This window comes from Alosa pseudoharengus, unplaced genomic scaffold (genome assembly GCF_046254945.1).
Source record: "Alosa pseudoharengus isolate Yale_2024_CS ecotype anadromous, Long Island Sound unplaced genomic scaffold, YU_APseudo_1.1 YU_APseudo_1.1_scf_23, whole genome shotgun sequence".
In the NCBI taxonomy this organism is placed as follows: Eukaryota; Metazoa; Chordata; class Actinopteri; order Clupeiformes; family Clupeidae; genus Alosa; species Alosa pseudoharengus.
The window spans coordinates 16,713,667-16,729,634 of NW_027468685.1; the positions used below are offsets into that span (position 1 = coordinate 16,713,667).

Consider the following 15,968-nt stretch of genomic DNA (forward strand, 5'->3'; position numbering starts at 1 on the left):
CGTTGGGGCTAAATTGAGCTAAAGCTCCGCCGCGCGGCTCCTTTTCCGGTGGGCAGTGGGAGAGCGCTCGGCTATCTTGGGCGCCACTGGACCTCCCACTCGAAGACCCAACGCTCCAAGGCGAGCGCGGAGCGGATCTGATCGGTGCAGAGCGGAGGCGTAAAACGGGAGCCGTGGAGAGCGGGGAGCTGCGGGTGTGAATGAGCGAGAGTCCCTGCTGAGGCCGGAGACAGCTGCTATTGTGCCCCAAGGCAGCACTGCATTAATATGTGACGGATCCGACTGGTTTGTATACATGAATAAATAATAAGAAATAATAATAAATAATCTTACTGGTGCTGGTGAAGGAATTGTAATGTACAGCCTCTGGTTACACAATCCTATAAAAATGTTGGAAATGCAATCTTTCTGAACCTTTCTCTGTTTATAAACTCAACTCTCTTGTTGGAGAGGTTTTGCACTGATCACAATTGGTTGACCGGTTGTCGTTGGGATATGAATCAGGATTTAACACAGTTTTCAGCTGAATGGTGAATCCACTGTGAATAATTTCACGCGTTACCTTAGGGTTGATAACCAGGAATGTAATGACTCCATGTTCTTTCAGGTATGGGTCTCGGTGCTGCCCGTTGCCCTCCTCCACTTTGTAGGCTCCATTCAGGTGCTCCAGGGTAACCGAGGAGATGTGAACCCGACTGAGGAGCAACAGACCCAGCAGATGAAACGTGAGGTATAGTTCCTGTAGCACGCACAGCACCTCAATACAATAACAGTACAGCCACCCCTGTGTTTATTGACTCACATCTTACCTGGAAATTGATCATAACATTTGTTGCAGTGTGATTCTCCAGTTAAGCTTCAGTGGAAGCTATTAACAGGGGCAGTAAACAACCAGCTCACACAGCAATTATTCCCTCTCAAGTCTCCCTCTAATCATTCAATATAAACTGCAGTAATCAGTAAAGAGGTGGCGGCTCTGACATAAAACATTACATTCACATTCAGTCATTTAGCTTTTGTTCAAAGCAACTTCCAAAAAGGGAACAATCCAGTGTTCAACAAAGACATGTTAGTGCAGCAATAAGCATTATTTGTATAGAATCGACTGACAGTTCAAACGAAGTATAAGTAAGTATAAGTATATATTTAGGACCCAGGAGCGAGTAGCAAGGGCTTAAAGGCTGAGGTGTCCATAGGGGCGGGTTCTTGTGTTTTTAGTCAGCTGCTTGGCCAGGGAAACGGAGCGGAGTGGAACCGCGGTAAGTTCGAATTGTTTGGCACGCTGTTGTACTAGGCCAGCATTAGCTGCCTCGTCATGGGTTATGGCACTTATAAGTCTGTTCGTTCTTGTAGATTACAGATAGTGCAGCAGATTAATGGCATATTTCAGGAGAATCGTTCAAATTGGTATAGAAGCATGAAATTTGGCACAGATACTCTCTAAGGGTCACTTTTTGGGAAAAAGGTGCTGGCCACCCAAAAATTCAACATGGCGGCCATTTTTTCAAGATGGCCGCTATTTCTGTCAAATGACATTATGTCAATCGTTCAAACAGTGATGTAGGCATAACATCTCTTAAGAATGTTTTTTTTTTTGGAAAATGTGCTTGTCCCTCAAAAATTCAAGATGGCAACCATTTTTCAAGATGGCCACCATTTCTCTTGAATCCTTACATCAATTTTTAAAATGGTGATGCTAGATGTAGTTAGATAGCCGCACCTGAATTGACAGGTTGTGCCAGCACGGGAGAGCCGAGCCAAGGGTAAGCGGGGCAATACATGACTTGTTCATGTATGCTTACCTGGAAGGTGTACAGATCACACAGGACTTAAATGGCACTGGATGAATGATCTGGCTAGGTGTAGGTGACCCGAACCTAGTTGTATCCCATACTTGAATGTGTACTATGTCTATGATTGAGGTGGTAAAAGGATAACCCCTCGGCCTTAATCAGACAACAATCCCCCAAAATGGCAAATGAAAATCCCATGTCAGCCAAGAGATCAACTGATTAAATGAAATGTTGTCTTTGTCAGACAGACACAAAGGAACCCCTCCTATCACCACCTACCCATCATGTTTCTCAACATGATGGCTATAAAATGATTGCCACCAACATTCCACTCTTTCACAATAGTGACCTGGAGATCCTTGAGAAGTTTGTGGTCCTGCTGTATGATCGATCAAGCACAGCTGTCAGTGTAGATGAGGCTAGACTTTACATGTTTGCCCGAAAGCAGAGGCCATATGAAGCCATTCCTCCAACAAGGGCAGCTCTGCTTTAACACACTAAACGTGCTGCATATCAGGCAGGCTGCATATGGGGTCAAGCAACCCAGTGTCAGTCAGAAGCAGAGTCCTGCTGACTGGAGATGAAAAACGCTTGGTGAACAATGGGGGGTCTTCTGGACAGCAAATGCACCAGTTGCACAAAGTTGTGAACAGCTAGCCAAGTGTGGCTGCAAATCAGAGTGCCGTGGAGGATGCAAATGTTTTAGATTGGGTTTCACTTGCACAGAACTGTGCAATTGCAAATGTGAATAAAAAAGTAAGTTTGCAGTGGGTGAGAGCCGATTTCCTGATTCTGGACCATGATGTATATGGACAACTTCCTGGATATGTTGCCCCCAATACAACACTTGCTGACTGCCAAGCAGGGAGGCATTGGCTACCATTTTTAACTCTAGTCTTTATTATGACTCGACAGGGCACAACCTCTCAAGCTCAGGCTGGACACTCTAACCACAAGGCCTTTGAGCTGGTAAAAATGTGAATTTATGTTATTTTTTCAATCCTTCCTTTTAACTCAGTCCAACAGAGTACACTATTAAAGCAACACTCACTTTGAAAAATGCCTTGAATTTTTGCAATTGCCTTTTTCTAAAAGTGTGGCCGTTAGAATATTTTTGCTAACATGCATGTGTGCATCAGTGTACATACTACCGAAATGACGGCCATCTTGGAAAAGGTCTCCATCTTGAATTTTTTATTGGCCATCCAGTTTTTCCAAAAAGTGGCCTTAACAGAATATTTGTGCCATATTTTCTGTAACACTTTTTGGAAACAGTGGCAATGAAGATAGGACAGGAATGGCAGCCATCTTGAAAAATGGTTTCCATCACACATACCTTTTCCCAAAAGAGTGTTCCTTGAAGAGTATTTTTGCCTAATTTTATGCTTGCATCACCATTTGAACAATTGAAATGATTAATATTCGACAGGAATGGTGGCCATCTTTAAAAATGGCGGCTATCTTGAATTTTTGAGGGACAAGCATTTTTTTCCCATTAACATTTCCTTTAGAGAGTATTTGTATCAAATGATATGCTTAGATCACTGTTTGAATAATTTATATAATAAGCATTGAATAACAATGGCGGCCATCTTGAAAAATGGCCGCCATATTACATTTTTGAGTGGCCAGCGCCTTTTTCCAAAATAGTGGCCCTTAGAGAGTATCTGTGCCAAATTTTAAGCTTCTATACCAAAATGAACGATTTTTTTACTAATCTGCTGCACTAAGATGAGTGTTTGTGGCCAGTGTGCTGGCGTTCCGTGTGTTGAAGGGTTTGTGTGCAGTCACCAGTAATTGAATCACGGAAGCGTCTCTGGGTTTAACGCCGGTAGGTATGCTTCCCTTAAAGAGCGTGGTTTTGATGTGAGCCTTGAGGTATGCAGTGTTGTGATTTTTATTATGATCTATGTTGTAGAATGGGCGTGTAAATAGAACGAATCTCGATATCCGCTGGGAACTCTCTCTCACTCTCGCGGCCAGGTGCGTATAACCAACAAAGCATTGAGAATGCAGAATTACAGGGTGTGTGTATAATTGCTGCCGTGTGCTGGGGCGGATGGCCTAGCCAAAGTAGGTATTTGTTAGCCTGATTATCTAATTAACTGACTTTGGCCTTGCAAAGACTCATCCTTATTCTATGTGTAGCCCGTTGTTATACCAGGTCCCGTGCGCTCCGTCATACGTATGCACTGGCTTCTGTGCGCTCCGGCGTCTGTGTGTGTCTGTTCACATGAGGTTATTAGAGGCCTTTTGTGAATGAACCCCGTCTCTCGTGAGTGCTTGAAAGTTTACAAGTTCTTTCAATGTGTATCATCAGAAAGGTGAATGAGTGTGTGTGTTATGTGGATAAATTAATAAGTGTATGTTTTGTCTTTTTAGGTCTTGTTTACTTTGTTTGGACATCCAGCCACTGTTTTCTCATGTATGAAACTTATGTATGTTTTTATCATTCATTGATATCATGCCTATGAACTTATATGGTTAATGTCAAGCTCTTCCGGTCATTAATCTTTTACCATTGAGATAAATTGTTGTGTTTGGGCAGTGTGCAATATTACGGGGGGACAAGGGAAAGTGCCAGTGGGCATGTGCAATTTGGATAGCTTTAGCTGATCATCATAGTAGCACTCACGCACTTTACTCGTTCTCAAATTTAAGTGGCCATTGCTTGGGTTCTCGTAGCTAGTGGGCAGAGCTCAATGCTCAATGTATTAAGGTGACCACTGTGTGGTGTGATTAGAGTTTGTGTGTACTAACAAAGCACTTTATGGTTAATGCAGTGTAGCCTTGGTTGCTGTCTTTGGTGTGTTGAATCCTTTTGGAGCCTTGTGCTCATGATGAACTAAATGTGGATTTCCTGTCAACATTGAGTACTGTGGTCCGGCCCAATATTTAGTGTAAATCTCTCCTATGAAGGGTTGTCTACGAGAACTCATGTATGTGTCCATGATGTATTACTACCATTAATGTTGTTCCTGTACGAAGCACCTACTTTAATAACTCTGCAGACCATAAATAAATTATGTCTACATTGCTTTTGCTACATCAGCCTCCAATTGTTTCATTCACTTGAATAGTACTAGCGTGGGGTACATCTTTAGTCTACTGTACTAGTTGGGTCTCTCATCCCAGTCCAATAAATGGGAGTGGCGTAGTCAGACCATATTGTGGTATAATACAACTGGGTTGTAACTCCCAACGGCCACATACTCTTTTGATCCTGTGAGGGAAATTTGGTCTCTGCATTTATCCCAATCCGTGAATTAGTGAAACACACTCAGCAGCACACAGTGAACACACAGTGAGGTGAAGCACACACTAATCCCGACGCAATGAGCTGCCTGCTAAAACAGCGGCGCTCGGGAAGCAATGAGGGGTTAGGTGCCTTGCTAAAGGGCACTTCCAGCCGTTCCTACTGGTTGGGGTTCGTACCGGCAACCCTCCGGTTACAAGTCCGAAGCGCTAACCAGTAGGCCATGGCTGCCCCAAAAAGGTGAAGCACACACTAACCCAGAGCAGTGAGGGGTTAGGTGCCTTGCTCAAGGGCACTTCAGCCGTGGATGTGGGCATGGAAGAGCAGTGCTCAATCACTTCCCCAGCCCACATTTTTCCTACTGGTCGGGGATCGAACCGGCAACCCCTTCGGTTTCAAGCAGTGTTCGAATTATACCGTGAGCTTCGGGGGGTAGCCTACCGCTATTTCGACTGGTGACGTCACTCTCCATTTTATATAGGCTTACACACATGATTTCACACTTGTGGTTCACAGTCAATTTTCCTTCGAAATATAGGTCATATGACCGTGGCTGGCTGGCTGGCCGACAAGTTAAAAGAAACTAATCATACTAGCGAGCACAATTTACCTTACATGTTATGGGAAGGGTTGAAATTGGGTAAACACTGTTTCAAGGTGCGTCCCGTGCGTAAAATTGCGCGCCACAGTCAAATATTTTTGGTATAGCAGTGCAATGCAAACATGGAAATGCATACAGAGCAATAGCACGGAAATGGCAAACATACAACTTAAATTTAAGACCCAGAATGGTTTACAGATGGGCCACAGAAAGTCTCCCGTTTAATAGCCAAGTTCACCTAGCCTAATACAAGGCCAGCCTTTGGTTCGTTGTTCTTGGATAGCCTAAGCCTGCAAAACATCAAGCAAATAAAAAAATGACTTGTTCACGGCTGGAAAACAAATTTTTTAGCCTAGGCATTTTATATCATGTAGCCTAGTCTAGTGCATTGTGCGCATGGTGTTATATCACAAAACATTTGTGCAGCAATACGCTTTTAAGAAAGGCTGATCTCCAATAATGGCAACGAGGAAAGACATTTCACGTCCAATTGATTATTATACGTTCACGTAGCATTTCAAACAAACTGCAGGTAACGTTGCAATTATGCATGTATGGGCATTTGCGTAAAAAAGGTTGAGAACCACTAATCTACATGCGAAATTCCCTGAATATCAGTGCAAACTCCCTCTTGTTAAGACATTAAGAATGAAATTGCACAAAATGATAAATCGCCTCATTAAACCTCTCCCCGTGTCAGTATATCTATGAAACTCCTCCTATGGCGTGTGATTGTAGGCCTGATTTTTAAGCTAAGCAGCAGCGATGGTCATGGCCGCTGAGTGGAAGGGAGACCTACGGTTAAACCATAGCGGTCTTGCTACTCAATGTTTTTCTAAGGTTGGCTATCACTATGTTACAAAGGCAGTGAAATATTAGACAAATGTATGGCCAGTTGGCCACCGCTTGTTAACCCATTCCTATCAGGCTTTTGCAGCCTACACTGTGCATTTGTTTTAATTCAGTATTATATCATAACAATACAGTCTGAACGTACCAGAGAAATGGTACAGCCCAATGGGAGTGAGGGTTGAAAATCGTATTTCATTAGATTATATCCTGAATTGTTGGTATGTGATGGTAATACTGCGTTTAATTACATGCAATATTGGATAACATTACATTTTATTACATTTTTTCAGTACCCCCCAAACTATTATTTTCATCCCTTTTGTGGGGGTCCAAGTCTCATCTAGGGGGGTCGGACCCCCCCCAATAACCCCCGTAATTCGAACCATGGTTTCAAGCCCGTAGGCTTCAAGTAGGCCACGGCTGCCCCAGTTGAGTCAAGGGAAGGAGAAGAGGGATAGTCTAGTGGTAAGTGTTAGATTAAGCATGTCTAATTGGGTCTTCAGGAGGCTTTTGAAGATAGAGAGGGAAGCCCCTGCTCTTGTAGGGACTGGTATAACAGCCTTCACCAGCTAACAAACACAGTGCAGCAAGACTAAATCTTTTATGAGATCACCTGATCACCAGTACTGACCACTGGGGACACTTTCACCTGACCGGTAACGTCGACTGCACATGGCATTGTTTTGTGTGTGGCACGTACCCTGGCACACCTCCAGCCTCCATGTGATTGGCCAGCGTCACGTCATGTGACCACACGTCGTACTGCCACTTCTGGAGGCCGATGACGCCGCACAGGACATTCCCAGAATGCACCCCGACACGCATGTTGATGTCCACTCCGGTGGCGTCCCTCACCTTCCTAAGGAATGCGAGAGAAAGATTGAGAGAGAGAGAAAGTGAGAGAGAGAGAAAGAGAGGGAGAGGAGTATCTCTGTGAAATGACACCATTTTCTCATATAATCTGTCATGACTTGGCAGCCACTGTGACATTCTCTCATATCTCCTCTCTACTAAAAATAAGGCTGCCGTACGCTAATGAGGCAACAGTGTAAATATCAGCGCTGGCCGTGATGCGCCTGGCAGCAGTTAGTGTTTGCTCTGCACCGGGGGCCCCCAGCCAACCATACGCTCCCAGCTGTGTGCGGATCACCTTATCATCTTGATTTCATATTGTGTTCACACTGAAGCCTCCACATGGCTGAGCCCATCAATCATACACACAGTCTGTGTGTGTGTGTGTGTGTGTGTGTGTGTGTGTGTGTGTGTGTGTGTGTCTGTGTGTGTAAAAGAGTGAGCGAGAGGGTGTGGGTTTGTGTGTCTGTTTGAAAGTCCCCGAGTGTATTGCTGTGAGCTCGCCATCCTTGTTTGTGTGTGTGTGTGTGTATGCATGTGTGTGTGTGTGTGTGTTTGTGTGCGCGTCCGTGTGCAATGTGCATGGTTTTGTGTGCGTGTGTATGTGTGAGTGACAATCACATTATTTCGGGAAGCTGAACACCAGCGGCTCCATCAAGAATTTTGCTCGCCATGTCACAAAATAGGCGGCGAGAACACCGGCACCTCAGTCACACCCTTAAATGGACTTTGTGTGCCTGTGTGAAATAAGACGGAGGAAGACAGAGGAGGGGATGAAGGTGGAGGTGAAGGAGGCGGAAAGACAGAGCGCGGGGAAAAGATGAAATAGGGCGTGTAATATGTGTTCAAAGGGCAAACAGAGACAAGAAAGAGATAGAGAGAGAAAGAGATAGAGGGAGAGGGAGCGAAAGAGCGATAGGGGTGGGGAAAAAGAGACAGGGCATATTCTCTGTTCAAAGCGAAGGCAGAGGCAGAGAGAGAGATTAGGGGGGATGAAAGTGAGAATAGGCAAGAAAAAGCAGCAGAAAAATGGAAAAATACAGAAAAATGGGTACAGTCAGTTTGGCAAAGGGTTACAACAACGAGAGACTGAACAGGGAGTGTTGTTGATGGCGAGACAGGTGGAGTTATTGATGAAACAGGCAGATGGTGTGATGGTGTCGGAGGCAAAGAAGAAAGAGAAAACAAGAAGAATGAAAGTGTGGGATTTACTTGATGGCCTCACACATCTCCAGGCCCATCTTCACACAGTTGTTGGCGTGGTGGGGAAGAGACTCTGGCAGGCCCGACACACAGTAGTAACAGTCCCCCAGGATCTTAATCCGCATGCAGTCATTCTCCTGAAGCCCGCAACGGAAAAGGAGAGGGCATGGTTTTGGTACAGTTTTGACAACAGGAACCTGAACAGCTACATTCATGAAGAGAATTGCAGTATTTATTATTATTATCTGTAGTGTAAAACAGACACAATATGTATGGCTGGGCTCCTGAATGCAATGCAGTAAATAATTTCAATTGAGGCCCCTTCATATTTGGATAGACCTGGGTAGAATGAAACTAGACAAGAAATCATCATGCTCTTATCGATCTAGATCTACGTCCAGTTTTCTCATGAAATACATGAAATCAAAAGAAATCGATCACCCGTCAATACTCATACAAATATATGACAATGAAAGTAATCATCGCCTCACAGCATCTATTGACGTTGCCAGGTGATAATGGACAAAAAGGGACTGAAATCACCCCGTGCCAATAATTTGTCTGGCTGGACATTGTCAGGACGATAATTTCATTTCACCATCCTCTGATTCACTGACCGAGCATGCTAGTTGTTGTTTTACATCTGGAAATATGAGGACAATGAAAGACTTGAGGAAAGGGAAAAGTGCAGAAATTCAATTAAAGGAGAGGAGAGGAAACCAAGCAAAGGACACCCATTTTTTATGGTTTACTCTTCGCAGACAATACTCTGGTAGACACTGACATTTAAACAACCGAAAACACAATTTAAAGATACAAAATCAAATTCGACTTTAATTAAAAAAAAAAAATCTCGAGAGACATTGATAAAGAATAAGGGAGAGTGGAGAGAGTGTGCAGTGGTACCTTTGCAATCTGGTCAAACTTGCCGAAGAGCTCGTTGAGCATGTGAACGAGTTCTCCAGGGGAACAGTCGCTGGCGAGACGTGTGAAGCCAACTATATCCGCATACAAAATGCTGTGGCCAGACAAACCCACAGACACACAGGAGATAAAAGAGACAATATTGGAAAAAAGCTGGAATATTGCAGAAACTCTCCAAAGATACTTTGTCGTTTCCAAATGTATAAAGCTAATTATTTCCAATGTGTGAAAAATGTCTCAAGCTCAGAGATAGCTCAAGCTTTCAGAAGAGTCAGTCTCTCTCTCTCTCTCTCTCTCTCTCTCTCTCATTAACTAGCATGTACCATCACACCCATATCTATGGTCACACCGGTGTATATTTGTGTTCACTGAATTCAACCTGGAATTTCAGAATCTTTTGTTAGAATGTTCAAAAACCCTTGAAACCACCTGACTGCAAGGCATTGTCAAGCACAACTCACAAAAACACACACGCGCACACACAAAGACTTTGGTAACACTTTATAATAAGGTGGCATAATAAATAGCAAACTAGTCATTACCTATCCCTTTGTTAATATTTGTAAATTGTAAATTGTAAATATCTATTTGCCACAAGTTAATAGTTTTCTGTCTTTATTGCCCCCACAATCCAAACACCCGCCACCCCAACACTCACACACAATCTCTACACAGCCTAAGCCACAACCCACGTCCCCAATCCCTCAATAATCCCTCCCAAACATAGAAAAAACATTTATTTCACTTGTCTCGCTGGATTGAAGGCAGAATGTAGGCTGTTGCGCAAATAGATGAATGAGGGTCGGGAGATTCCGTTAACAAAAACCTAAAGTTTTGCTAACATTTTCTCCATTATTATCATAAAATATGTCTTCATGCAGGGCAGGGCTGGTTCTAACCTAGGCTAGGCTACTATATTTGGGTGGGCTGGTAGAAACTTTGGGTGGGCAACAAAGCTGTCAAATTGGATAAAAACATAAACACAAAACAAACACAAAACAATCAGTACTAGCTTGTGTTGCTGCAGCCAACAGCCAGGGATAGGCAGTATGTCTGATACATGTACTTAAAATACAAAATAGTATGTTGTCATTTTTATTTTATTTAGGTGGGGAAAAATGGCATCATATTTTGTATCAAAATACTTTATAGGTTTGTAGTTTAAAAATACTGCCAAATAAAAACCAATAACTTACCTTTGATGATGTGATTATGAAAGTGCAAAACAATGAATGCAGCACTGGTGCTGACTTGTAATTTGCCCAGAGTTGTTGTAATCAGAATATTGAGATTCAGGCAGATAAGTAACATGTAGGTTGCTCACACACACAATACACTCCCTCATACCAACCTCAAGTTTCTTGAGAACTTTAGTCATCCAATTCGAACACATGGATGTGGTTGCCCTGCAAGAAGTTGCACCATGTGCAACGTGAACAATGTTTGCTCACATCCATAATACACTCCTTCATACCAACCTTCTCAAGAAACTGATCATTAATCATCCAATCAGAAGACATGGAACCGATTATGGTTGCCCTACAACAAGTTACCCCACGTGAAAATTTAATTAATAATTTGCTCAGACTTGTTGTGATCATAATATTGAGATTCAGGAAGATGAAATTGCTCACATACACAATACACTCCTTCATACCAACCTCAAGTTTCTTGAGAAAACAAACAAATAGACAAAAAAGCAGTTCAAATTATTTTAACAGCTACAAAAATAGATGGCCATAGATAGGCTATAAGTTATTGTGGGGGAAATGTCTTGGATGAGTATATTTGTATATCTTCATTTACAGTAATAGAATATAATAAAATTGATTATATTTTAATGTCCCCATGATGGAATTTGTTTTAGAACAGCATAGCCCAGTGACAGACAACTTAGATAATTCACTTTAATATGTTTGTATTACATTTTATTCAAATACAAAGACATTTTATGTGAGAGTAAGGTATTTGTGTTTTTTTTGTCCTTGAGAATGGTGTTATAGGCGTCTGGTTTCCCTATAATGTATTTGTAATAATTTCACATCTTGAGCCTGTTTCTGTTTATCTGGATGTTTTGCCTCATGCCACCCTTGAATTAATCAGTGCCTCACTAGTGCCACCCTTGAATTAATCAGTGCCTCACTAGTGCCACCCTTATATTAATCAGTGCCTCACTAGTGCCACCCTTGAATTAATCAGTGCCTCACTAGTGCCACCCTTGAATTAATCAGTGCCTCACTAGTGCCACCCTTGAATTAATCAGTGCCTCACTAGTGCCACCCTTGTTAAAAATGTCTAGAATCGCCACTGGTTCTCACACCAGTAACTATGGTGTAACTACTGTATGTATTAACATAGATAATAGATATTTTAGTAACAATTTACAAATATTAACAAAGGTTTAGGTAATGACTAGTTTGCTATTTAGTATGGCATCTTATTGTGTTACCAAGTGTTACCAAGACTTTTATCATGTCTATGTAAGGACCCTGTACTGTCCTACGCTTGGCTTCAAGACTTATCACATCCTATGTAAATTACAGAGCTGAAGCTCTTCTTCAGGGATAGAAGGATACTCAAGAGAGCCATCATTACCATGGAGGTCACAGAAGACAACAATCTGAGCCTGAAAGACCAAAACACACACACACACACACACACACACACACACACACACACACACACGCTCACACACACACACACACACACACACACACACACACACGCTCACACACACACCAAAACAGGCCTTTATAATGAGCAGCGTGTTGTCACTCCGCCCCTATTCCCTTTCCACCCTCCCTGCCACACTTTGAGCATGATGAAAAAGATATTACCGCCCAAGTGAAGAGCTTTGAAGCAGATAGGTATTACTTCAAAATCAAGAAGGACTCACTGTCCTTCAGTCTGATGAGAGCCTCTTATTTATTCAGCTCTGTATCCTCCGTGAAATCTGTCCTTTGTTCAAGAAAAATATTGGACCCCAAGAGAGAAGCTGAAAAAATCTTGATAGGCGTCTGAAATAACAATTTTGTGAGACAGGAGGGTTGTTCAAACTAGCTTTTTGGAAGAACTCTGATCAGTAATGGAAACGGACTGTGGTGAATTTGTTTATGCTAAATGTTTCTTTGTCTCTGGAGTTTCACATGGGATCTGAGGAGGAGTCCATGTATGGCACAGTGGTCCCATGTTTGATGGGAAAATATCCTGAGATCGTCTTTAATTTCCTGGGAAACTTAATTAGTCATTGTGTTTTTGGTGGAATATTGTAAATTGGGATAAATGTGGTGGATTTTCATGTTAACAAACAGAGGGATTTTGAATATTGGGTGATCTTTGGCTCCATATATGATTACAACAATGTGCATGGTCTTTAAGCTAATGCAGCCAGTTCTCAAATCTCAAATCTACTCTACAACTACTACTACTACTCTACTACTCTAAAAGTTCACTGGAGTGTGTAAAGTGAGCTGTATTCATGATGATGATTCTGATGATTTATGATTTAAGACAAATTAACAGAAAGATATGGCCTGGAGATTCCAGACCCAAATCTAAAAGATTAAGGGTCTGGCCCAACTCAAGGGGTGGCACCAAGCATGCATTTAAACATCTCACTGCACGCAATTGGATATCACTATACGACCAATGTTAACTGAAAGATTCCGGACTTTGACGCAATTGGATAACACTACGACTGTCATCTGTTTAGCTCGCCTCTGGCCCGCCTATATCAGATACACAGATGTGATTGGTTCCCCGCGATGCAAGGGGCAAAAGATACGTGCATCATTACTCATTGCTAGAGTCTCTCGCTGAGCAAATGCTTCCGCGAGAACTCTGGATTTCCAGGGTAAGAAAGATCGGTAACACTTTACTTGACAGTATCAACATAATAGTGATATGACACTGTCATGAACACATGAGACTGTCATGACACATGAACCCTAACCCTAACCCTAATCCTAACCTCTAACCCGAACCCTAACCCTAACTCTAACCCTAAACCTAACTTATGACAAAAACCGAATGTCACTTAATAACAGAAGCGTTATTTCATAAACGTTTATGACTTGTTTATGACACAATTATGACTGTGTCATGTCAATCTTATGTCGATACCGAAAGATCTGTGTTGTAATAAACTATATTTAATTAGTCCACTTTCTCCTGTGTTAAATTAATCTGTTTGACACAATGGTGAAGAAATTTAAAGTATATATACAGCGGGGGAAAAAAGTATTGAATACTGTACGTCAACATTTTTTTCAGTAAGTATACTTCCAGTGAGGCTATTCACATGAAATTTTCACTGGACAGTAGTATTAACTTAGGTAATCCACACATGTATAAAAAATTCAAACATTAATGTCTAAAAGTAGAGTTATGAGTAAAAAAGTGGAATGGCACAGGGAAAAAGTATTGAACACACTAAGAAAAAGCAGTACACAAAGGCAAGGAATGGCAAGGAACAAACTGGAATGTATAAGTAATTAGAGAAAGTATCCCTATTGATATAAGCTGGGTTAGTACATACTGGTGGGCTATAAAAAGTTTTTTTGTTACCAAGGTGTCACACAAGAAACATTTCATGATGGGTAAAAGCAAAGAGCTCTTTCAAGACCTTTGCAACCTTATTGTTGCAAAACATATCAATGGAACTGGTTACAGATGCCCTTCAAAACTTCAGAATCATCCAGCAAGCAGTATTGGAGCCATTATCTGCAAGTGGAAGGAACATCATTGTATCATCAATCGGCCATGCACAGGATCTCCTCACAAGATTTCTGACCAGGAAGTCAGAAGGATAGTAGCCCAAGAGCCAAGGACCACTTGGAGAAAGCTCCAGAAAGATTTGGAGACAGCAGGTACAATTGTTACAGCGAAAATCATAGGTAAATGCGCTCCACCGCCATGGCCTCTATGCACGCTCATCCCGCATGACTCTATTGCTGAAGAAAAACATGTCAAAGCTTGTTGAAAGTTTGCTACACAACATTTGGACAACCCTATGAAATACTGAGAGAATGTATTCTGGTCAGGCAAGAGTAAAATTGATCTTTTTGGATGTCATACTACACACCATATTTGGAGGAGAAATGGCACTGTGCATCACCCTAAAAATACCCTATCAACAGTGAGGTTTGGAGGTGGTGGCATCATGGTGTGGGCTGTTTTTCATCTCATGGTACTAACAGACTTCATACAGTTGAAGGATTGATGCATGGAGTCATTTTGTTCCGGGAGAATCTTTACATCCACCAGGATGATGAGGATGAGACATGGCTATACCTTCCAGCAGGACAATTATCCAAACCATTCAGCAAAGGAAACTCTCAATTGGTTTCAGAGAAAGGAAATCGAGGCCCTGACTTCAATCCAATTGAACAGTTTTGGAAGTTCAGGATTCACAAGAGGGACCCCTGGAATCTTCAATATTAACCCATTCGTGCTGGATGCTGCATGACGCAACATTGACCCTCCCGCTGAATGCTGCGTAGCGCAACATTGACCCTCCCGCTGGATGCTGCGTAGCGCAGCATGCTTTTTATTTCATGTTTCTAGGTGCTACAGAGGCTTAGATATTACATTTTGGTAGACGTTGACAATTTTTAGTATGTTTTCAGAAAACCCTCAGGAAATAAGGTTATTTAGTCTAGAATGCCATAGGATTCTATAGGCGTTTTTAGCAGGCATTTTAGGAGTAAATGGGTTAAAGGACTATCTGTTTAAAATAATGAGCCAAACACACACCAGAATACTGTGACTAATTAGTTTCGTCATATAGGAAATGCCTTGAAGCTGTCATTACGAATTAAGGCTTTTCCACAAAGTATTTAAGACATTTTAGCAGGCGTGTTCAATACTTTTTTCCTGTATCATTCCACTTTATTACACATAACTCTACCTATGGACTTTAATGTTTGGATTTTTTTATATGGGTGGATTATCTGAGTTAATACTAATGTCTGATGAAAATTTCATGCAAATAGCCTCATTGGAAGTATACTTACTGAAAAAAATGTTGACGTGTTCAATACTTATTTTCCCCGCTGTATTAGTTTTCTGTTCACACTAGGGTCACTACTTTTAGATTACTTGACTCTGATGAAGACGTGGCACACGTCGAAACGTTAGTCCTTATGTTGAGACCTTAAATAAAAAATACTTAAATTCCACATCTTTGTCGCTCCGGTGAACTCTCTCTCTTCTACTGGATTCGGTCCTCTCCCGTTGATGCGCTAGATGTGACCCGCAGTAGCGCGGAGGTACATTTGTTTTCTATGTGATACTTTTAGATTATGTTTTAGTGTAGTTGTTGATGACTTACTGGTATAGAGGAACACATTGTTCTACAGGACTACTCTAAACTGTGCAATGCTGTTAAACAGCTATTACAGTAGCATTGCAAATACAGCAAGGTGATGCCCAGATATCTGGGCCATGATACAAAATTATTGAGATTTCTTATGTTTTACAATACAGT

The 15,968-nt window shown here is 41.9% G+C and overlaps 1 protein-coding gene across 3 annotated transcripts in view; it reads right to left on the bottom strand.

The window, feature by feature from the left end:
* adcy2b (adenylate cyclase 2b (brain)) overlaps nt 1–15,968 on the bottom strand; it is a 71,268-nt gene that overhangs the window by 23,676 nt on the left and 31,624 nt on the right. For all 3 annotated transcript variants that reach the window (XM_076301824.1, XM_076301825.1, XM_076301826.1), the window contains exons 6-9: nt 9,464–9,575; nt 8,567–8,694; nt 7,203–7,361; nt 563–695 (exon numbers count right to left, since the gene is read on the bottom strand). In XM_076301824.1, the coding sequence (XP_076157939.1) occupies nt 563–695; nt 7,203–7,361; nt 8,567–8,694; nt 9,464–9,575 (532 nt within the window). The remainder of the gene's footprint in view (nt 1–562; nt 696–7,202; nt 7,362–8,566; nt 8,695–9,463; nt 9,576–15,968) is intronic.